This window comes from Pogoniulus pusillus, chromosome 1 (assembly GCF_015220805.1).
Source record: "Pogoniulus pusillus isolate bPogPus1 chromosome 1, bPogPus1.pri, whole genome shotgun sequence".
Classification (NCBI taxonomy): domain Eukaryota; kingdom Metazoa; phylum Chordata; class Aves; order Piciformes; family Lybiidae; genus Pogoniulus; species Pogoniulus pusillus.
The window spans coordinates 17,766,479-17,791,297 of NC_087264.1; the positions used below are offsets into that span (position 1 = coordinate 17,766,479).

General features: G+C 44.9%; 1 protein-coding gene across 1 annotated transcript in view; it reads right to left on the bottom strand.

Annotated features, from left to right (window-relative positions):
- The window catches only part of RIN3 (Ras and Rab interactor 3), a 51,810-nt gene extending 27,350 nt beyond the window's left edge, over positions 1-24,460 (bottom strand). Inside the window, exons 1-4 of the mRNA XM_064142649.1 lie at positions 24,327-24,460; positions 21,240-21,354; positions 6,224-6,296; positions 2,950-3,041 (exon numbers count right to left, since the gene is read on the bottom strand). Of these exons, the coding sequence (XP_063998719.1) occupies positions 2,950-3,041; positions 6,224-6,296; positions 21,240-21,354; positions 24,327-24,374 (328 nt within the window). The 5' untranslated portion in view covers positions 24,375-24,460. The remainder of the gene's footprint in view (positions 1-2,949; positions 3,042-6,223; positions 6,297-21,239; positions 21,355-24,326) is intronic.
- Positions 24,461-24,819: the final 359 nt, after the last annotated feature.

Genomic DNA, 24,819 nt, shown 5'->3' on the forward strand with positions numbered 1-24,819 from the left:
TTTTGCTGCTCTGCCTGGATCTGTGTAACCCAACTAATCATTCTGCTTCTAACACCCCTTGCCAATCCTCCAAACTCACCTTGCATGTAAGGCAGACTCTGGGATAAGGTAGAGAGGTGGAAAGAAGGTGGAAGGGTGGTTGAAAGCCCCTCCTGGGGCCTCTGATTTCTGTATATTTCTGTATATAGCTGTACATATTTGTAATATATTGTAAATATCTGCCTGTATAGGGTGCTAAGCTGTGAATATAAAGCTTCATTCTGTAACCTCAGTCTGGCTGAGTCTAGTCAGTGATTTCACAAGAGTCAGGGGGATGGGTAACTCCCAAACCATCACAGGAACTTAAAGTTAGAAAGGCCATAGCAGAACCCAAAGAAATTCCTTCACTAAAGCCAATGCAGAACTCAGGAGTGACATGTGTCTAGATAAAATCTCTCTCTCAACCACTGCATCCCCACAGGCAGACTACTCCTTCCTGTTTTGCACCACTCTCCAGCCGTGACTTTGATGGCTTCCTGCTTGGAGCCAGCCTCAGATAGTTGCTAGAAAAGACATATTATTTCTGCTGCCATCACAGCCTGCTCTCTGCAAGACTCTGCATATCCCACGAGCCCACTGCTGGCCCCACCTCCCTCTGCCAGAGCTGTGGTCCCCTGGGCCATAGCCAGCTGCCTCAGGGGCAGGGACTGTTCCCTTTTCTCCAAAGGATGCAGCGCTACAGGCAGGGCAGGATGGGCAGACTGATTCCTCCCTGCCCCTCCACTCCCTCTAAACAAGCATTTCTCTAACACAGGCACAGAGCAAGCCATGCACAGGTGGGTTAAAAGACTGTGCACTGCCTACAGGATAAATCTGATAATTTAGCCTCAAGCAGGCTAGGCCAGTGGCCATGGCTAATCTGGCTTTATCAGCAGGTCGGCATATTTTCTTAGGGAAGCTGAGTTTAGAGCAGCTTTATTCTCTGATTTCCTACCACAAGAGGGAAGACAACAAAGACATGTAAAATAAAACTGTTGCCAGGAACAGCAGCACTCCTGACAACAGAATTCAGGATTAGACATGCAGATGCAATCCCACATAATAGCATCATGTTGTCAGTCCCTCAAGTCTGACAATGTCTGGTGTATGATTTCCTTTCCAAACCTACCAGGCATCAGCAAATGCAGAATAGTGGAATTTGCTTAAGTCAGAATATAATGCTCTAGAATCTTGTGGGCTGCAGAAATGGTGAGTAAACCAATCCACAATAGGGAAAGTGTTTTGTTTTGTTCTCAGTAGTGGCCAATATGAGACACTGTGATGAAAATGCAACATCCCACTCAAATTGAGAAGGATCAGGTGAGGTGATCCTACCAGCCATGCTATCTCTTCCCTTAGCTTGCATTCTTGGAGGGATAATTAAGCAGTTCCTTTATCTGTGATGGTATATGCTCTTTGTGCAGAGCAATCATGCTAATTCTCCTGCTAAAGTACCTTCTGTACCAGTGAGGTCAGGACTAGAGGGCCAGCATTACATCCTCTTTGACAATATACATACCAGCCAGATCCTTTGTGGAACAACCTAGCTTGCAGGTAGACATCTTAGTGCTACCCTCTCAAAAAAACATATCACTTTATAATAAATAAACAGCAGCATAGGAGATTTTCACAGTTTTACATCTGGGGCAGCAATTATTGGTTTTATACCTACAGAATTTTGTTCCCAGAAGCCACAAGGAGCATCATTCCTTACTCTGGCCTGTTTGGCTTTACTAAGAGAGAAGTCAGGGTCATTTTCCAGAATATCTTCACACAACAGAAGGTTTTCTTTGGTGGTCAGAAATTTTCCTAGCAAGCAATGTAGTGTGACAAGCAAACCTCCAAATGTCATCAATTTTATCACTACTGGCATACAGGAGAGAAGGAGGGAGTCTACAACTAACACTGCTTTGGTGTTTTTGTTTTAATCCAAATATTTACACTTGTTGTAATAAAATCAGTTATAGGTTTGCAACTTGCTATCTCAGGTTGCAAAGCCCCTTTCTTTAAGCAGTAAAGCTGACTAGACATCTACACTCAAGGGCACTTTGACAGATTGGAACATATTCAAAATAGAAGACACTGAAAGTGTTTAGAGGCAAATCTGATGGTCAAATTCAACAGAGCTGCATGAACTGAAACCAGTGGGGTTTGCCCATGGCTCCTGGGAGACACAATGCCAAAGATCCAAAATTAGATCTCTGAAACCCCAAGGTGCTCTAGTAAGTATCTCTAAGTGAGCTAACTCTTCAGCTTTCACTTTTGTTTGGCTGTTTTCACCAGTTGAGATAAAATTGAGAAACAAAGTAGCATAAGAACTGGAAGAGCTGTCTCAGGTAGAGTGTGGTAAATGGGAAGAAAAAAGAAAAGACATTCTCTAGTTTACAGGGTTGCATTTCCCAGCTCAGTCACTTTATATATCTTAACTAAAATTTGCTGGTTTGGTGCTGTCACTAAAAATAAGATTCCTTTCTGTGCCTGATGAGTGTGAGGCAAGAGAACATGCTGGGACACGACACCAACTAGAAATCTTGCAAGAAGCAGCAGAATAGCAAAATTCAAAAATATCATACTCCCATCAGCATTGCCCCCACATATCAGAAGGGGAAATTACAAAGGTGTTTTCCTCTTTTCATGTACCTCAGATGTCAACTATATCCAAAATGTGTAAGCTATCTGAGAGGCTGTGATACGTTTCAGTTCTTGAAAGCCTCATCCTATACAGTGAAGACAGGTTCCATGTCATGCACAGAAGTCCAAGTGGAGGTCTGTGTCTTAAGGGGAAGTGCAATGTGGCTCAATAAACACAAAGGTTAAAAAAACCCATCTTTTCTCTTGTATTCAGGAAAATAATGGTTCATTTGTCCTCCAGCCACAAGACACCATGTTGCTCAGAAGTCTAAGTGAAACTGGCTTTTTTGAGAGACTTACCTATGCCTAGACTAGAGATAATTTCAAGGTCTTGAAAGCTACTGGCTTCTATTATTGCTTGTGGCAGCTTCAGTGTGAAAGGCAGCAAATCCCTGTAAAAAGAAACACATTAAAACCCAAAACAAAACAAACCCAAACAAAACACCAACAAAAGAATAAACTCCACAGTTGATAGAAACTCCAGATTTACTCTTGGGTTTAATGACTGAATTTGGTTCACAATTTCAGCCTTATTCTGCAGAAGTCCTGGATGCTGTCAGAGGAAGATCTCACAGCCAGGAAGACTTCATAGGCATTGTGCCAGCTTGCATTGCTCTGCTTTCAGAAGAGATGGCCCAGCTCTTACAGCAATGCTTTGTGCTGTGCCACTGGCTTAGTTACCGCATTCTGACTTCCTCCTCTGAAAGCAGCAGGAATGCCTCTCACTGCAAGGGTTGAAATAGTTTCCCATGAAAAGTAAGATGCTGCAAGTTATAACTACTGTCATTGGAAAAAGCATTCTTTTTTGGTACAGAGGGGATTTGCATTCCTTTTCTTTCTTTTGACCCCACCCTGCTTCCTCTCTTAAAAATCAGGCAGGTGGACACTGCAAGATGTGGTGGGGCTAGGGAAGGGCAGCCTCTGGGTGAAGTCATAGACAGTGATGAAATGCTGTACAAAACTGAGAACAAACATATATCTCTCTGCTCTCCACTCCTGGACTTCTGATTCCTTGTCTCTGTATTTTTACTGATAGCAAATGCAGTTTCTCGGAGGACATTAGTTGGGTTTCATGGAAACACACTCAAGTCTCAATTAAATGGAGTTCTTGGGCTGACAGTGAACTGTTCAGGTTTGCCTCTTGGCCAAGGACAATTCATTAAGCCAGTTCCTCCCTCAATTTCTGATCTAACCAGGTCTAGAAAAGCCAGCAATAACAGTGTCCAAAATGTGGCAAGAAATGGTGCAGGATTGTATTACACATTGAAAAGTTGAGGAAAAAGTTCTGCAAGCTGCAGGAAATTGTTTTGGAAAAAGCTGGCCTTGTGAGTATGTGATCTCTGTTACACAAATCCAGAGCCCAAAAGTGTGTGTGACACAGTGCTGGGGAGGAGTGACCTGTTAGCAGATCAAGGGCAGGGAGACTATTTTTGCCCTTGTTAACAGATTCATCTCACTGATGTTCTGTGTGTTCCATGGGTTCTCTGCACCGCTGAGCATTGTCTTGTCATATTGTTTGACATAAGCTGATGTGATGCCAGGATTACTTCATAACAGGTACCGTGGTTAAAAGGAGACGGTCCATGGACCCTCTGCTTGCTTTGTTTGTGACTGTCACATGCATGAGTAGTTCCCTTCTAGTTTATTTGGGTGGGGTTTTTTGGTTTGTTTTGTCTTCCCTTCCTCAGAAGCACACATCTAACAATCTGGAAGCAGTAAGCCATTACCCTGATAAACAAAACTTGGATTTACTCATGGGACAGCAGCTTGTAGACAACCCATCATGTCACCTGCTGCCTACAGGTGTAGTTTTTCTGATCTAAGGTAATCTAGCCAGGTCAAACACTCATTTGAGAGAACTGTCAGCCTTCATAAGCTGTTTTCAGCTATTTATAAATGACTACTTACTACAGCCTCAAGAGCAGGCCCCTCCATTCACCATCACAGGGAGCTCCCACAAGCTGCCAACAAATGGTGGGTCAGTGCCTAAGCAGCCTTTTAGTTACCTACTTCTCTCAGAAGATTATTTCCTATTTACCCTGCACTTTGACAGTGACCTGAGAAACCACATGAACCACCTGAATGTTTATTTGACACTCAGAAATAACATCTATCACAATGGCTAGCAGAAAAAACACTTCTATTTCTTTCTGACACTCTTTCTTAAGCCCTGATCCCGTCTGGAGGAAAGCAGAAGTGAGCATTATTTTCCCTCCCATCAGTCACTTGACTAGAGAGGTCCGATTTTTGTTTGCATTTGGGTTCTTTGCCTTGGTAAGACAGAACATTTTATATGGTCTAGTTGATTGGTTAGGGCTGGGTGATAGGTTGGACTGGATGATCTTGGAGGTCTATTCCAACCTGGTTGATTCTATGATTCTATGATTCTATATGGGTCCAGGGATTAATTTATGGCCATTCTAGAGGGGGTGTGCCATGGTCTAGCCTTGAGCTCTGTGGTAAAGGGTTGGACTTGATGATCTGTGAGGTCTCTTCCAACCCTGATGATACTATGATACTATGATACATCTAGACAAATATCTTTTTGTTGACGGGGGTGAGGCAGAGCATGGTCCCTTTTATGCAGGTAGGAGTCCTGGCCCAGCAGCACTGAACTTAGCTGGCTGCAGAAGCAGCTTTCAAAATCCTGTGAATATTCCTGGCTGGGTAAGCTGCAGCACACTGTATCATACCATAGATAGACTGTTCCTGCTATATGGCCTAACAAAGCCACTAACACACTGCCTTGTAAACATATTCTGAATCTGCTTTCCCCTCTCAAATGGAAATAACTACTCTAAGAGTCATCTAAGCTTATACAGAGGTCAAAAGTCTATATCCAACTCATAACCAGGCCTTCTGCAGCAGAAACAGAATAAATAGGTTGTGGAGGTATTGCTGCAGTGTGCTAGCACAAACACACAGCTTAGAGAAGACTGCAGGCACACAGGTTTCATTACACTGAGAGACTCACCAGCTACTGATCAAACCTTGCCCTAAGGAAAATGACCTAACAGGTCTTTCCAGTCTCCACGTCCACTATGTCTGGTATCTCTGTTCTGAGTAAAAAGTCTTTTCTTTATTATGCTATTTTAAATTTTTGGCCAAGGAACAGAATTTTTTTTCAGGGCTACTCTCCTGACAGATTTCCCCACAGGTGATTAAGTGTTCTGAGTCTCTCACAGACAACAGGGCACTAGCGGATTTGCTGAGTTGCTGCCAGGTGTGCGTGGATGCGCTTCAAGCTGCTTACATAAGAGACTGTTAATCCAGGACCCTTTTTCTCCTCGCCCTGCAAGCCCCAGTTCTATGCCTCAGTCATTCCTGTATTCAGCCCTGCAAACCTTCAGACAAAGCTTACAGCTTCAGGGACAGTTGTGGTTATAGTATGCCTGGATAGAAACTAGGTGACAACCCCATCATAGCTATTAGTATCTGAAATACTTCCTGGTCTGGTAGCTTAGATGAAACCAGAGGGAATTGCAGGGGCTGTGCTGTGACTGGATAGCAGGGAAGGCCAGTCTAGAGGGGAAAGCAAAGCAACTGCTCCATGGGAGCAATGAATCCAACTCACCTACTGACACAGTAGAAGGCGACCAGTTTGAAGACATCCTCAAATACAAGGACAGATCCTTCCAGGTACAGGACTGATGAAAAACAGACAGACAGTCAGCAACTGCTTTTGTTGAGCTCCATGGTAAAAAGAGCTGGTGGGTTTGGCTCACATATCTTGTATTCTGTGATTGTCCAGTATTTGCATCACAGACTAACACCAAAAAAAGCACAAAGAGAGGTCCAAAGGCAATGAGATTTTTCAGAGAAACACTAGAGAAGAAATGTCTTGGTCTGGCTTTCTGCACAGTTAGCTCAAGGTATCAGTGTTGTGACTGAAACAGAAACAATGTGATGAAAAAACCCACTTCAATTCAAAGCCAAAGGTTCCACTACATGTTCATCTGTCCCTAAGAACATGCATATCTGCAATACATAGGAGGCTGACCTTATGCCTGTCCATGCTGGAATCTGGGTTGGTCTATGTGGAAAAAGTTATTTGAAGGAAAAAAGGTAAAAATTACTGTTTCATGGTTAAGTGTGGGGTCTCTGACCTGGGTCATGCAGGCAGTGTATGTGCAGGCTATTTGTATCTCTGTCTTCTCCCTTCCATTGTGTTACACAGAGACAGCGCTTTCCTTCAAGCGGCAAAATGCAATCTACCCCACATGGCACAACTGCTCAGGTGGAGTTCCTGTATAACAGCATGCTGTGGTGGAGGGCACACAGACCCAAAGGGCCGTGTTTACAAACCCATTCTTGCCCGGACATGTTGTCCCCCCGAAAGGTGTTGTCCTGCCCAAACCTGGGGAAAACAAACGAAGGGGGCCAAAGGAGCACAACTAGCCTGGTGCCTTCGAGTCTGGGCTGGCTGCTTGCAAGGTTGGGGTAAACACAATGTGTAAGCTCATGCACCTAGGGTGGGGATCCACCTGAGCCCTCTCCATATTTGGGGGCACCAGACCCATGGATTTCACCTTATTTGGCATGTTTTGGCCTGCTGCCAGGCTCTTATTGAACAGCACTGTGGCCAAGGACCATCAATCTTGGGCACACATCTCATAAAAGGGACAATTCAGTGTTCCTGCCACCCTCCTCCACCCACTGCTCCTTGCCTCTTTGCCGCTTTTGGGGCCACCACCGCTGCATGATTCCAGCCCATGGCACTTTGCACCGGCCCAGGGAAGATCAACCAAGGCGCTCCCAGCCAGCTGCCGCTCCAGCCCATCGCTCCCACCTGGATCGTGCCCGTGGAGCCTCAGACAGCGTGCCCCAATAATACCCAAACTGAACTATTCAGACCCACGAGGGTCAACAGCATGGCTTTGCCACACATATTTGGGACCACAGAGACTGACTCCAGCCAGTGAGTAACTGAGAGATCTCGATTCGAGCAGCATAGCCTTTCAGTGACTTTACCCATGGCACTTTTATGCCACTAGAGTCTCTGTCCAAAACCTTTCCAAACCTCTACTAAATTCCTGATTCCTGCTGTAAATAGACATTCTGTAAAATAACTTCACAACCGCATACAAGGAACTTGTGTAGCTTAACTGTTTGGGGAGGAGGGAAAATTCTCCTTGTATATACTATTAAATTATTTAAAACCCTTTTAAATTCAGCCTCATATTTAGTCCCCCCAAACCCAAACAAAACCCCTTCACAACACATGCTATGACACTGTGTAGCCCAAATATCAAATGGTGTTATAGTGCTTCTGGCTGCCAAGCTCGACCAAATTCCCTATCCAGTAAAGAAAATTCCACGTTGACCCAAGGCAGAGAGAAAGAGATGGATCTGCAGGCTCCACCTGCTTCAGTCTCATAGCGTCACAAATTGTCTGTGCCTGCATGTATGAACACACCTCTACAAAGAGAGGCTGACAAGTGTAAGGAAATCTGCAGTGGATTCTAAAACATGCCTGCTTACTGGTGGTGGAGAACTGGAGGCCCAGAGCTGCACTGCTCCTGCCAAGGGAGCATGCCAGGAGTCCTTGGGGACCAACACCAGCTCATGCCCACATAGAAGTGCCCTCAGCAGCTCTGCATCTTCCTTCTCTGTTTTCCAGGCAACAGTTCAGGGCTGTGGATGTGAAGTTCAGCTATCATGATGCTGCTTCCTCAGTGTCCCATAATTCACAGCCCTGTTAAAGGTCTCCAGCTCCTCTCCAGCTCCATGCCTTGCCTGCCTGGTTTTCAGTTCCCCTATGAAGCAGGGTCTCCAGCACCTGAGGGAGGCATCTGCCCGGCTCTTCTCTCCCTTGCCTTCATGCACTGGCTTTTGTTCTCCAGTGTGCAAAGAATCTCACTGGAAGGAAATGCTCAAGTTTGTCTCTTGTTCAGCTTCACAGCTCATTCCCCTCAAAAAGCCATTTCCTCTTTTTACTTCTCCCTCACTACTAGGCTGTTATTTTCGGCTGAATGCACCAACGGAGGCATTTTTTAAAGAGGCAAAGGCCATGTAATTGTCAGAAGCCATTCCTAACGGCGACTGATCTTGGACCAGCATGAACAGATCTACCCCAGCTTGTGCACTGATACCGGACTGCAATGTGGAATTTAAAATGTATTTCAGGCAAAGCAGTTCCTTTCCTTTGCTATTCTCCTACAACTGGAAAAAGAAATGCTCAGCAAGTTTTGTTTCTTTTTCCATAATAAGACTCATATTTCAGTCAGGGATTTTCATTAAACTTCTACCATGAACTAGTTCTACAGTTTGAAATCCATCTGCTTCACAGCTCTAACACAGGAAACAAAGACAAACCCCGCTGCTGTTCCAGAGAATGAATCAAAACCCAAGAGTCTGAAGTCACTCAAATCTTGAGCAATTAAATAAAGCCCTTTGTGCACACAATGTTTTTAAGGACTTCTTTTTTGCCCTGTTAAGAACCACACGTTTACTTTGGCATCCCAAGTTGCAGATGTATGTAAGAGAGCAGGCTGCACCTGTACATGTTAACACACAGGAGTAGATCACTTGGACTGTGACTAGTGATTGTTTCTGTGCATAGAAGCTCTGCCATTTGGGAGCTTGAATTTTAGACAAAAGTGTCAGGAGTATCCCCATAGAAGTGTCTTGTTGCCATACAGCTACTTCTCCAACATACAGTTAATAGCATAAAACATCAGAAATCACCAGGAATAAAATACCTAAAGCAGCCTGGGTACAAAAAGTGCTCTAGCTTAAGGAGCAAAGAGACCTGGCAATTAGGGGATTGGAGGGCATGGCTTATGAGGAGAGACTGAGAGACTTGGGACTTTTTAGTCTGGAAAACTTGGCAAAGCTGGTGAGGGGCCTGGAACACAAACCCTATGAGGAGAGGCTGAGGGAGCTGGGGGTGTTTAGCCTGGAGAAGAGGAGGCTCAGGGGGGACCTCATTGCTCTCTACAACTACCTGAAGGGAGGCTGTAGCCAGGTGGGGATTGGCTTCTGTCAGGCAACCAGCAACAGAACAAGGGGACACAGTCTCAAGTTGTGCTGGGGGAAGTACAGACTGGATGTTAGGAGGAAGTTCTTCCCAAAGAGAGTGATTGGCATTGGAATGGGCTGCCCAGGGAGGTGGTGGAGGCACCACCCCTAGAGGTGTTCAAGAAAAGACTGGATGAGGCACTTAGTGCCATGGTCTAGTTGACTGGATAGGGCTGGGTGCTAGGTTGGACTGGATGATTTTGGAGGTCTCTTCCAACCTGGTCGGAATTTTTTTGTAGGGATGACAGAAACATTAGCAATACAAATTGACGATTCCCTGCCGATCAATATACTCTGCTTTCTGTCCTTTGTGCAACTCCATAAGCAAACAAGACATGGCTGGGTTATGAACCTCCTATAAATATTTATGATTGCCTCATCTTTCACTTTACTACACCAACATGCTCTGAAGAGTGTCATCTTTAGGCACTGACTCGAACCTGTCTTCATATTTCATCTATTCTTTAGATCTCCCCATCACTTCTTCATCCAGACACTGCTGGGTTTGAGTCACACTGTCCTTGGGCATTCTGCTTTCCTTTCCTGGTTGATTTTTCCACACAGAGTTGTATTTGCTAGTCCTGCTGTGCTGGTCACATGGACAATCCACCACCCCATTTCCTATTTTCTCACTGCTTACATAGACTCATGGGACCCAGTTACTTCAGTTTCTTCTTCCCTAAGGGTGCTGTTAGTCCCATTCACTGGTTTTGATATCTGTGCAATCATTCAGAGACATCTGAATTCAGAAGTATGAATTCTTTCTTCTGCAGCCACTGTGTTCACAGAGGACTACTGAGAACACAACCACCCTCAGAAACCCTGCTTGCATGTGCCTGAGATGCTCTTACCTTTCTAGATTGTGCCAAACTCTGAGATTTGTCATCATGGGAGTGATCCCAGTTTTCTAGTTCTATTTGAAGACTTAAGATTATAACTCCACAGCCTTCTAACCAGACCCCTCATTGATGTTCCCCTCCTTTGATATAAGTCTGTGGCTTGGCATCACCTTGTCATGACATTGATTGTACAGACCTTCGCAGTAAGCAGCACTGGCCAACTTTATTGTTGTTCTGCTACCCTCAGCCCTTTCCTTGCTGTGAAGAAGGGATCACTCCAAGGCAGATGTGTCTGACTTTCCTCCTTCCAGATGCTAATGCTCCTAGCTATTACATGGGACAGGTTAGCAGTTTCCTTCCCTTAGGTAATAAGCCCTGGGTATTGTAAGAGAGTGCAGTGACTACCACAGCACTGGAGCTGAGGCTGTTGCATTTGCCACAATACGTTGTGCTTTACAGAGCGGGGTGTGTGATGCAATTACTTCAGGTTATTGCTTCAGTTCCTTGAACACAGGCAAATCTCCTTCTCCCCCATGGTCATGCACTAAGCTGGTAGTGGAATTAAGAGCAAGAGTTTTAGCTGGATAGAGGGAAACTCCGATTGCATTGGTTGCAGTCTTTAGGATGTTTATGATGTCTTTCTGCAACTCAGTTTGAAAGTTGCCAGAATCAATCCTCGAGACTGCTTCTTGTATTATTTTTAAATGACTTTCTGGATGGCACTATATGGCCTTCAAGTGCTGTGCTCTTCTAAAACACTCTTTATCTGTTTGCTCTTCCCAAGGCCTTTTTATTTTGTCTGAAATCTGATGCCTCTGTTTCTTCCATCTGATGTCTAAGCTCTAATTTTCTTTTTGGTTGCATGGTTCTCAGGCAGCCCAGGTCTGTCTTGTCTTTATTGTCTTTCCTAGTGATTCTTTCATGAAACTGTGGCTTGTTCTTACTTTTTCCCTCATGAAGTAATGGCAGAAATTTCCCTGAGTTGGACTTCTGTCAGAATCTTCTATTGTGGAGCCATGTCATGCTTCTGCAAAGGACTTCGATTTTATGGCTTCCTACAGAGTTTAATTTTTCTGGCCACGATGAAAAATATCACTGCTGGTGGCAGCTCCTGGGAAATTTAATGAATTACAGAAGTGATAAAGTGCTAATCAGTTTGGGTCTTGAGTGTAAGAGAAATCCACTTTCAAACTATGTTTTTACCAAAACCAAAAATGCATTGTGCAGAATGAAATAAATCCCACCAGATAAGATGCAAAACACCAGCTTTTTCACCCTTCTGAGGCTGGAGTTGAGTGGTGGAGGGACACTCAGCAGAGTTCACTGCTTCCCTGCTTACTATGTCCACATCCTGATCCTAAGAAAACAGTACCATCCTCATATCTAACAACCACAGAGGTCTTTGCCACTTCAGCTCATCCACATCCCTGCAGGCAAATGGGCAGCACCTTGGCCTTCAATCAGATGTTATGACTTTGGTTCATCATAAACTCCTGCTGCCTCCTGCTGTCATTGACTGATGCAGAACGATTGAGCAAAAACTTCTTACAGTTATTTTGCTGCTCTGTTTCCTCCTTTTTGCAAGTAAATGTTTCAGGAAGGGTTGAGAAGGTGACTCTCAAGAGTATGTCAAGCACAGATAACCTAGCTAAAAAACACTATCACAGCTCCTCAGTGCTTCTCTACAGGTGCCCATGAGTCCCGGCACACCCACAGGCACTGACAGCTGTTTCAGGGGTGAAGAGCAGAGCACAGTCTGGTGAATGGCTGCTTGGTTTCAAAGCACTTGTCTTCCCCATCAGCTATTCACTCTGCATCTCCTTTGCAGCGCTTGAACAAACAGCTTAAAGTCTGTGGAAATTCAATACATTGTCTACACTGTTTCTCCAGCCAGTGGCTGGAGAGATCCAGGACTTCATCCCAAGACCAGATGGCAACATGAGGTTTAGCTGGAATTTTAGATGTAGCCACCTGGAATCCGTTTTCTTGCTCTCAGGTGAGGCAGAAAACATATGAGAACTGACAGGAGTCCTAAGAACACCAGAAGAGTAGAACGACACATTCAATAGGCATGGTCCCTGCCATAAGCATTTGAGTTCTGTGAGATCATTGGTGGAGAAGTCACAATTTCACAGGCAACTCACCATGCACCCACACATTACAATGGCAGAACACAACTGGTGCTGCCTAGCACAATGATGTAAACCCTTTGGGCTCAGAGCTATGGCTGATAAGAAAAACCAAATAGAGATATCTACAAGTGGCTCTCTGAAGCTAAATTCATTTGGTAGAACCTTGTGAAGCAAAGGAAGGTTTCAGATATAGAAAGAGTCTCTTCCCTGCGTTTCATGCAACACAAAAGGATGCTCTGACTTGAAGTTGTGGGGGATTAATTCTTAGCAACAATTTCCCAAGTTATATAGATAATCCTGAGATCATTTTGTGTGGCTAATGTATGTTCTCATACAGTTTTATAGAGAACAACCTTTTTTCCATGTACTTTGGAGAAGAGTTGATTATTCTGGCTTTGAGATACATCATGAAACACCATAGAGTTGAGGTTAAACCTATGTAAAAAGGAAGTTTTCTGAGTATTTTAAGGGAAGTCAACCAGTACTCAGAACTGTATTCTACATGAGAGACTTCCAAGAATAAAGACCAAACTTTCCAAAGATGAGTAATGAAAGGGACTAACCCACTCTGAAATGGCAAAGGTCAACAGAGTGGGCAATAAAAGGAAAAATATATATTTCTTCTTTTGAGAGCTGCAATCCCACCTGCTTGGCCACTCTAGGGGCAGAAGGCCTTCTGATTCTTACTGTTCTGAGTGAGAAGAGTCAGCAGTTTTGGGGGTCCTGCTCAAAGGTCAAGGTATGAGGTCCTTAGTGCCCTCATTTTACTACCAGCGGTATCTTATTTAATTAATTTACAAGTACAAACTCTTCTTAATAAGCTCTGAGATTTTCAGATAGCAAAGACTGTCCAAGAGCAGAGATTAAAATTTGTTCCAGTTTAACTGCTGAGACAAGGGCACTAGCATTATGGACACTGATTTACAGTAGCTGTTTCAAAACTATAAGGCTTTTTGGGTTATGTTCAAGGTACTAAGCAGAGTAGGGTGAGACAATATTACTCTAGAACATCATGGATAGTCTCTAGCTCTGATTATACACAGATTTTTGCATGGGGCCTCTTTATTGATTATCTGGACGAGGGGATTGAGTCCAGCATCAGTAAGTTTGCAGATGACACCAAGCTAGGAGCAGGGGTTGATCTGTTGGAAGGTAGGAGAGCCCTGCAGAGGGACCTGGGCAGGCTGGATGGGTGGGCAGAGGCCAGTGGGATGAGATTTAACAAGGCCAAGTGCAGGGTTCCGCACTTTGGCCACAACAACCCCAAGCAGCACTACAGGCTGGGGACTGAGTGGCTGGAGAGCAGCCAGGAGGAAAGGGACCTGGGGGTACTGATAGACAGTAAGCTGAAGATGAGCCAGCAGTGTGCCCAGGTGGCCAAGAGAGCCAATGGCATCCTGGCCTGCATCAGGAACAGTGTGGCCAGTAGGACAAGGGAGGTTATTCTTCCCCTGTACTCAGCACTGGTCAGGCCACACCTTGAGTGCTGTGTCCAGTTCTGGGCCCCTCAATTCAGGAGAGATGTTGAGGTGCTGAAAGGTGTCCAGAGCAGGGCAACAAAGCTGGTGAGGGGCTTGGAGCACAAATCCTATGAGGAGAGGCTGAGGGAGCTGGGGGTGTGCAGCCTGGAGAAGAGGAGGCTCAGGGGTGACCTCATTACTGTCTACAACTACCTGAAGGGAGGCTGTAGCCAGGTGGGGTTTGGTCTCTTCTCCCAGGCAACCAGCAACAGAACAAGGGGACACAGTCTCAAGTTGTGCCGGGGGAAGTACAGGCTGGATGTTAGGAGGAAGTTGTTGCCAGAGAGTGATTGGCATTGGAATGGGCTGCCCAGGGAGGTGGTGGAGTCACCGTCCCTGGAGGTGTTCAAGAAAAGCCTGGATGAGGCACTTAGTGCCATGGTCTGGTTGACTGGATAGGGCTGGGTGCTAGGTTGGACTGGATGATCTTGGAGGTCTCTTCCAACCTGGTTGATTCTATGACTCTATGATTGAAGTGAAAAACAAGGCCAAAAAAAAAAGTCAAAGTGAGGACTAACAAGGCTAGCAAGACCCTGACAACTTCTTTCCAACAGGCTCTCCCTACAATCCTAGCACTTCAAAACCTAAAGTAAAAACAAAAATGTTTGCTGGAGAGCAGGAAGTTGACTTATCAGGATGAGAGTTTAAAAAAGAACAGAAAAAGTCTATTGGCTATAAGCAACCAGAGTGTTTCCAAAACAACTTGTAAACCACAGAGAAACCTGACACTGTTACATGCTGAAGAAGTGTCTTATGTTTTAAGAGTGTTCTAAGTTTTAAAATAAGCAGTGCCTCAAAGAGATGTGGAACTTGTCTTAAACGAGTGGGACTTGGTGAGACTTGCTGCATTCTGTGTGCACTGCTGCATTTTGAAGGGAAATGAACTTGCACAACAGCTTAAAAAAAAGTGTTCTCACAACATGCTTTACAATGTCTCACAAGCCCTCAGCCACTGTTTTGACAAACCAAGACTCTGGGCTCCTACTTCAGAATAGTCTCCTGCTGGCACTCAGTGCCAGGACAAGAAGCAGTGAGCACAAACAAGGTAAGTTCCACATAAATATAAGGGAAAACTTCTTTACTATGAAGGTGATGGAGTGCATGAAGAGGTTGCCCAGAATGGTTGTGGAGTTTCCTTCTCTGGAGACTTCCAAAATCTGCCTGAATCCTGTGCAACCTGTTCCAGGAGAACCTGCCTTAGCAAGGGGGTTGGACAAGATGGTGCCCAGAAGCCCTTCCAACCCCCACCATTCTGTGATTCTGTGTGATACTGTCCGACTACCCTCCCTTAGGCCAAGGTGCCTACCACACTGAAGAGGAGTAAGTTACTATAGGCAAGTAAGATACCAGCTTGCATACCCAGAGGACTCCTTCTGTGCAATTAAACTGCTTAAAATGTGAAGGTTCAGGTTAATTACCTATCCAGCTTTTCCATCTTCCCCTGCTAAAATCACACAAACTTCTGCTCATTGACTGGCTAATCCTTGAAAAGTAGTCTGGTACGAGTTCTGCTGCTGAAATGTATGATTTGTTTAATTGAGATGGAATCTGGGAAATGGGCCATTTTTGGCAAGAGAAGGGGAGAGGAATCTTCTCTCCCAAGGGCTTTGATAACTCTGTTGCTCTGCTTTTTTCCAGGCTAGTCAGGCTCAGCGCTGACAACAGCTCCTTACTTCACCTCAATCACACGCTTCATCACACAGCAAAGGAAAACATTCCCCTGAAGAACACTGGAAAATTGGCTTCCCTCACTGCAGGACAGCAGAGCTGCCTGACAGGTACACAGAAAACACAGGAAGTGTCTGCACTGGAACCTGTATGACAGGGGAAGACGGGAACCAGAGGGGCACGAAAGCATGGGTACATATGACCAGGCATGGTGAGGGCAGTGTAGGCACAAAGTTGTAGCCTGAACTCACCTAAAACCTGGATCCTGCCTCTCCTGTGGCCTTTCCCACATCCTTTTCCATCTACTTGACTTTTGCTTATAAGGCTGCAGTAGGGTTACTGGGACCACTGATGTTTTTACTTTATATATATTCAGTAAAATTATGCTCTGTAGTAAACCTGAAGCTGCAGATGTTTTATGACCTTCCTGGCTGGTAGAAAAGTCTCCAGGGTGGTTCATGAGGTGGTTGCCATGACAGTCCCCTCTTTGTCTGTCTTATCACGGAATAGCAGCTTGGGGTATCATAAAAAAAATATAAGCAACTTGATCTTTTCACTCTGTAATGTCAGGTTTAGCCTCTCATCCATGCAGAGGAAATCAGAACTATAAATAGTCCTATCCTGCTTTTCATGCCTTAGTTTACAGTATGAAGAATTCTTCTTTCTGGTGTTAAAAGCTGCAGGGGTTCCACTCAAGGAAACCAAATATTTTGGTTAAAGTGACTCTTTGAAAAAGAATTATAGTGTCATTACAGTGGTAACAGAAATAACTGAATGTACTTTCTGATAGGCTCTCCTTGAGATGTTTGACTTACGAGGGATGGGATGTACATTTAGAATCATAGAATCAACCAGGTTGGAAGAGAACTCCAAAGTCATCCAGTCCAACCTAGCACCCAGCCCTGTCCAATCAACCAGACCATGGCACTAAGTGCCTCATCCAGTCTTCTCTTGAACACCTCCAGGGATGGTGACTCCACCACCTCCCTGGGCAGCCCATTCCAATGGCAAATCACTCTGCCTGCCAACAACTTCCTCCTAACATCCAGCCTATACCAGCCTCGGCATGACGTGAGACTGTGTCCCCTTGTTCTCTTGGTGGTTGCCTGACAGAAGAGACCAACCCCCACCTGGCTACAGAGAAGGGCGAGGGGCCTGGAACACAAACCCTATGAGGAGAGGCTGAGGAAGCTGGGGTTGTTTAGCCTGGAGAAGAGAAGGCTCAGGGGTGACCTCATTGCTGTCTACAACTACCTAAAGGGAGGCTGTAGCCAGGTGGGGTTGGTCTCTTCTGCCAGGCAACCAGCAACAGAACAAGGGGACACAGTCTCAAGTTGTGCCGGGGGAAGTACAGGCTGGATGTTAGGAGGAAGTTCTTCACAGAGAGAGTGATTGGCATTGGAGTGGGCTGCCCAGGGAGGTGGTGGAGTTGCCATCCCTGGATGTGTTCAAGAAAAGAGTGGATGAGGCACTTAGTGCCATGGTCTATTTGACTGGCTAGGGCTGGGTGCTAGGTTGGACTGGATGATCTTGGAGGTCTCTTCCAACCTGGTTGATTCTATGATTCTATGACTCCTGTTATATCTCTACCATACCTGCTGCTGCAGGCAGGCTCAAGAGTAATTACAAACACAGATGATGAACCAGAAGAGAAGAAGTTAAATCTAGTCTGTTCATTCCCCTGCTTTATGATTCTAAGGGCCATTTCGCAGAACAGGTGGAAATTCCTCAAGGAGCAAAGAAGAAAGAGGCTTCATTTCTTGACCTTCTTACTTAGTGGGCTCTTTGGTGATTTTCACTTTAAAAACAAACAAACAAACAAAAAAACCCCAACCAAAACCACCCAAACCCAATTAAATCCTGTCTTCCCCTCAGAAAACTATAGTTCCCAAAATATTTCATCAAGTGTCAACAAAGCAGATCTGATAGAAGGAAAAGAAAGTGGAAAACAATGATCCCCACCAATCCACCATTATCTGGCAGTGCAATGCTATCAAGCTTCTGTTTTTTTGTACTTCACTGAATGGGCCTCAGAGGCTGGGCAGCAACTTCCCTACTGTCATTATGATACTGGGGAAAACCTCTTCAGATACTATCTGCAAAGTAGGATGGGATGAGAATGGCTTTTTACAAACAGCTGAGCAGTAGAACTTGCTGTTTAAAGCTGCCTATGGTAAAAGTAAGAGATGGACATAAGTGGAGAGGTGGCACAGAGCCACCTCTAAGGATAGCACATCCTTCTTTCTGTCACTTGTGAAGTTCTCATAAGGACAGGAAGTAACTGGCAACATCATCCAAAGTAGGAAGCTGAGACGGGTTGCAAGCTGCATTTTAACTGGAAGGGTGGATCTGCATAAAATCTGAACTATGTATGTCAAGGCAAATTTAGCTTTCAGTTTACATCTGGATGTATCAAGTCTGTGGAATCTAACAAGCTCAACCATGGGAAGAGAAAGTGTTTCCACTTCTTCAAACCTTCTAGGAGGAGTCAGCTTTCAGAGAGAGGCAAACAGCAGTCCATAGAGCTTATAATTGCTTATGTGCCAAAAAGAAAACACTACAAGCAAGCCAGCAAAGCCAAACCTGCTTGTTTTCAGTACAGATGGGAAGGGCAATCCTCAAATAGCAGAGGAATTACAACTGCTCCTTTTGAAGAACACTGGAAGGGCACCAGCTCTGCACCACCTTATGTGAACTCACCTTCCTATTTGTCATGTTCAGCGGTAAGCTGAAACCTCCTTTTAGCAAGCACAGAACAACTAAAGAGGGACTTTCAAAAGACTAGATGCCTGGAAAAACCCTGTCAATCTACAGTGGTCTGTAGTGTGCTGTACACCATCTCTGGAACTGTAACACTGACCTTTGAACAGGCTTACATTCCACAGATAACAACCTTGGCCTGCAGTTACTCAGCACCATGCTCAGAGGTCTCCTAACCTGACACTTAGAGAATACCAGGGAAGAGTGGAAGATACTTAAGCTAAAGCAATCCAGACATACCATGGTGCTTAACAAGGAAGCTCAGGTCCTAGCCTTAACTCTTTTAAAGCATTCAGACAACATACAATTTAATTTCCTAAAAATGCAAGAGAGTCTGGAGTAACAGAGACAGCAAGTGAAAGCTAATGCACTCAGTTCCTCCGAGACACAGACATTTGCCATCCCCTCCTTGTGCAAAAGGCAGATGCTTGGTTTTACTAACATGAATTACTTCAATATCTTCTCAACTCAAAAAAACAGACTACTTGCCCTAAATGACAAGTGACCATTTCCACATCCAGTGTGCTCCTGTCAAAATGGTGCATGATGGTGAACTGGGAGGCTTTCTACAGCTCAATGCTGGCAGACCTCAGGCAAAACAATTAATGTGAATATCCACCATAGAAATGCACAGGTCTCATGGCTGCAGGGACTGCTGCACAGGTGATGGCAGTTCTGCTTTTTAAATGAGAGGTAAGTTTTAATTACCCTCCTCCACCCACTTTGCAACTTGTATGGAGGCAGTGGAAAACGATCTAATTCTTGTTCCTATTGGAAAGCTGTGCCTCTGAACACATCCTTTGTGTTAAGATAGTGATGAATTAGAACAGTAGGCAAGTCAATATGAAAAACATAGCAGAAAAATCTTTCAAGCTAGGCTAGCTCTCAGTGAAAGTTTTGTATTGCATTTTACTTTGCCTGTCTTCAAATAAATCAGATTTTATGGCACAGGACACAAGAGAAGAAGTAACACTCCTATAAATTACATTTTTAGCGTGACAGGAGCCAATTTTTTTACTTGTAGCCAAAGGAAAACTTGAACCATCAAAACTCAATTCCCCACCACACAAAACCTAATCCCTAGGTCAACTTCCAGTAACTAAATAAAAGAACAATTTCCCCCACCCTGCAGCTAACTCTTGCCCTTGTATTTTTTATCCTGGATACCTGAAATCATGGCAAAAGGATTGCTTCTCCTGCCCTCATGCAGGAGCAGTGAGTACGTGCAGCGTCTCTGCAACTGCGTGCACCAAGGTGCGTGCAGATGGGAGAGAGTTCTCCTGGGGGCATGCAGCAGCCAGGCAGGCAGCTGAGCTCTCTGCAGGAGCAACACTGTGACAGCCTGTGGTCTGTGCTTAAGATTACAGCAGACTACAAGAGTCACTTGTCCCCTGCCTTTAGAGTGTGCTTATGCTGCAGAGGTATGCAAAGAAATGCACGAGGTGGAAAAAATTCATTGGAGCAACTGTCAAGGGGAAACAAATAGAGCTCAATGTTGGTCAGCAGAAATACAAGTGTGGCACAGAGACAGACATGCCCCAGGAGCTGACAGGGGATTTAGATGTGTTCATATAAATAAATAACATGAAGTTCTTCTGATGAACTCTTTCAAGTGTGTGTTCCTACAGTTGTCCTAAAACTTCTGTGTTTACAAATCACAGAATCATGGAACATTAGTAGTTGGCAAGGACCTCTAAAGACCATCAAGTCCAACCCTCCTGACAAAGCAGGATCACCTAGGGCAGGCCACACAGAAACACATGCAGGTGGGGTTTGAAAGTGTCTAGAGAAGGAGACTCCACAATCTCCCTGGGCAGTTTGTTCCAGTGCTCTGCACCCTCTCAGTAAAGAAGCTTCTTCTGATGCTGAGGTGGAGCTTTCTGTGGTCCAGCTTATATGGTATAACATCATTCCTTGTCCTATCGCTGAGCACCACCAAAAAGAGACTGGCACCCTTACATTGACACCTGCCACTCAGATACTTACAGACACTGTTCGAGTCCCCTCTCAGCTTTCTCTTCTCAAGACTAAACAGCCCCATTTCTGTCAGCCTTTCCTCATAGGATGTTTCCTGGCAAAGTGGAAATCGTATGCCTTATGCATCCATTTACATTGAGGGCTGCGACAGATGTGGCTGTGAACTGGGTTCCTGTTGGAACTTGGCTGTCTACTTTGGAACAGTACCAATACCACCAGCCCTGAGACACAGCTGCTTCCCAGAAACAACAAGGTGCTGAAAACAAACAGTTTAGGAGCAACTGGTTGTTCAGAATGAGGTGCATTAAAAGGGACTGTAGTGGATGTCAGATGCCTGGTAAGCCTCGGATTCAGCGGCCGAATAGAAACAGAGTCAGTAAGATAACCTGTCAGTGCTTTGCACTTTGCTCAGGACTTCTACCTAGTAAAAAGCAGCTCCTCTTGCTTGATCAAAGAGCTAGCTTGCTCATCTAGGGGTGCTTAATTTTCCTGTTGACTCTGTATATGATAACACAAGGTGAAGAACCACAGAGGAGCCAAGGGACATATTAACTGAACCAGAGTGTAAAAGCAAGAAGCCTGCTCATTGCAAGCGAGTTTGCCTAAATTCTGATGAGCATGAGAGGATTTGGGTACAACAGTCAGAGCAAGACCAAAAAATGTAAAGAACTTACTTGATTTTTCTTCTTTAATGTTGTACTCCAGCACATCAGGAGCCCCACCCTGTGCAGACAGGCAGACTGCAAGGATCATGTTGTTCACATTACCCTCTTTCCTAACCAAGAATATCTGAAAAGGCAAAAAGGAATCAAGAACTTAGCTTCACTATATGAACTTCTAAACTTTATTTTAGGTCACTGACAATGAACTTTTTTATCAGCACAATCCACCTTTAAAAGTTCTTATTTTAGCTCTGTTCCACTTGGTTGAACTTTACATGACAAAAATGAAGAATAAAGGGACATTTCATCTGGGTGAAATTCAGATCTTGGAAGGAACCAGCAGTATTTCTATGCATCACTGATGCCCCACTTAAGCCTAAGGCAAATTGTTTCATTTAGTGAAGAGTATAAAGCTACACTCATGATTTGCAAAGTGATGCTCCTCATCTAACTGCCCAAATCATAGACAATTCACCCTAGAATGTCCTGGTACCAAATCTAAAACAAGGGAGCCACTTGTACACTGAGAGGGAAAGAACACAAGTGTCTACAAGTGAAACATAAGGCCAAAAGCTCTGGTGGCCACAACATCTCATGGGGTCAGAAGATGATTCAGGCTGGCAGAAACCTCAGAAAGACTCTTGTCCAACCTCCTGGATGAAACCATGAGACTAGAACAGGTTGCTCAGGGCTTTGCTCAGACAAAAATGGAGAAAGTCCAAGGCAGGAGGCTGCACAACCTCTCCAGACAACCTGTACGACAACTTCTGTTCTCAGAGGGAGAAAGTGTTCCCTTGTACACAGTTTGAACTTCTCTGGTTTCAATTCACACCTATTGCCTCTCATCCTCCCACCAGGTAGTGCTGAGAAGAGCCTACCTTCATATCTCCATGACCTTCCCATAGGTACCAGGGGTCTGCTGTGCAGCCCTTCCTAAGTTGTCTCTCTTCCTGTCCTCCAGCCCTTCCTCAACAGGTCTCTGCTCAGCTTGCCACCTGCTGCCCCTACAGGATCTTTCCTGCAGAGCTGCATAGCCAGGCAGTACCAGCTGGGATCAGTGCTGAGCATCTGCTTCTCAGGGGCAGCCTTTTAGTTTTGCTCTTGGTGAATTTCACAAGGTTCCTCTCAGCCTTGTCCTCACACCTCATCTAACATCCCTCTGAATGGTAGTGCTGAAGTGTTTTGACTGGTCTCAAAATCACAGAGCAGATGTGGTTGAAAGGAACTCTAGAGATCATACAGTCCATCCTCCATGCTCCAAAATAGATCAACTACGGCAAGCCACTCAGGACTGTGTCATGCTGAGTTTTTATTACTTGCCAGGTCTGAAGCTCTGCAGCCTCTTGGGCAGCCTGTTTGAGTGATCATCAGTAAAATGGCTTTTCTTAATGTTTAAATAGAATTTCCTGTGTTTCAGTGTGTGTCCTCTGCATCTCACCCTTTCAGCAGATACCACTCAGAATGATCTGGGTCAACCTTCTATACTCTCATCAGATATTCCCACATATTGATAAGAGGCCTCTGAGTCTTTAACTGGAGCAAGTGGAACCACTGCAGCCATTGGCTCCCGTCAGTGGGACCAATGAAATTTAAAAAAGGAAAAAAAAAAGTGAAAGGAGAAAGAGGAAAATAAAAAAGAAAATGAAAAAGGAAAGAAGACAAAAGAAACAAGGGCTGAGGGGAAGAGAGAGAAAAAAATCTCATTCTTTGTGTTGTGTGAGCTTCTAAGAGTGTTTCTAATTAAAGTCCATTGTCAAGGATATTTTGAGGTTGTACATTGAAGCTGCTGATACAAAGACAAAGTAATCCTCACCTTAATCTATTCTTTGACAGCAGGTTTTGGCAGGAAAAAGTCAAGATATTTTTACTAAAATGAAACTAAAATACTTGGCTAATTTTAGAGTCTGGATATTAATACAGAAAGAAAAAGTCTGAGGTGGTAAAACGATTAATCAACTACAATGCAGTGAAAACCTATCATGAAAATGTTAATTTCTTGGACAGAGGAATTTAAAAAAGCTTGTCTAGAAACCAGGGCCTTTCTCAAGTCCTAATTCTAAAAGCATCTCCTTTCACTTTGCAACATCTACGCTAAATGCACATCTTTAGAGCAGCTTCACAACCTCTCAGAGTGCTGACATCTCATCCTCTGCCATTTGTAAGAAATGCAGCTCTATGGGCTCAGGTTCCCCATCAGCACAGAGAAAAAACAGCTGCATGCCTCAAACTGGCCTGTTTTTGAAGCAGGGTACCACCAGCTTGTTACATCACAGAAAGAATCTGCAGGTAGGAAAATGCCATAGAGGCTCTTCCTTCCCTGAGTCCTACCAGCCAGGTAACAGCACAGTCCCTGTAGCTGTGACCCTGGATCTCGGCAGGCACTAATCTCACATTGCATCATTCCTATGAAATGAAATTTTAGCAACACGAGAAGTGAAATTAATCACTTCTCTTTTCCTGATTGGCACAACTGGTTGCCATGGCTCCAACAGCTAAAAATGGACCATGGATGCTCAGATAAGAGTGAGGCAGGTTTTTTGAGCTGCCACTAACTCTACTGTCTGGGTCAGGACTGATACACAAACCAGACTCTTTCTCACTGGTGGTGGAAAAGATGCGGTGCTGGTCCAGCCTCAGGTGGGCTCAGAGAGGGCACAAAAGCCTGCCCTTGCTGTGGGACACTCTGTATTTGCCATCCCTTCTCTTGTATGCTTCAAGCTGCAGCTGAGGACTGTGTCTGAGGACAGTGTAGGCAAGAGACAGAGGAAAGATTTACCCCCCAAAGCTGCCCAGAGGTGAAGGGTCCTACCTGCTGTCAGTGGCTAATGACCAAGGAGACTCAGGGCCATACCCAATTGTATGAGACATGGTCACTCAGGTCTACCTTTACAGTCAGCAGAGAAGAAGCCAGAGAATAATTTCTCCAAATTATTTGAGAGATCTGGTCCAGAGTAAGGTGCACTGCACAGTCTCAGTTATCAGCTGAGTTCCACTGGAGGCTATGCCAGCTCTTAGCTCTGGGATAGACTGACTTGGCCAAAGGCGAAGCAGCTCCACCAAGAAATGTGGTTGTCTGAACCAAAATTGCTTTGGACTTACCCCTGCTGTTTCTTTCCCAAGTATTGCCCCAGCCCTTTCCTGGCTCATATTCAGCTGAAGCCAGACAGGACAGGTCTTGATGAGCTTATCAAGGATGCTGATTCCTGGAACTGGAAGGCAGTTTCGCAGGGCAGTGGCCTGACAGAGGCGTGTCTCATTTCTCTCGTCACTGCTATCTGTGATCAGGCTGAAACACAGCAAATGGAAAACGTTGGGGCAGAAAGGACTGTAAATGCAAACACACAGGCATGTTCACAGGCACTGACACTCCAGGAGAGCTCCTCGAGTAGCATCAGATCACAGATGTCCTGCTGTGACAGAGGCACAGGCTTGCAGGGTGCTTTGTGCTGAGGCCTGTTGGTTTCAGCTGATCTATGTATGCTGTCTAAGCACACACACCCAGAGACAGAGAGGAGGGATAGGCAGAAGCAGCCACTGCTGCAGGGGGTAGGGCACGCCTGCCCCCAGACCCTATCCTCCAGCTGAGCACTTC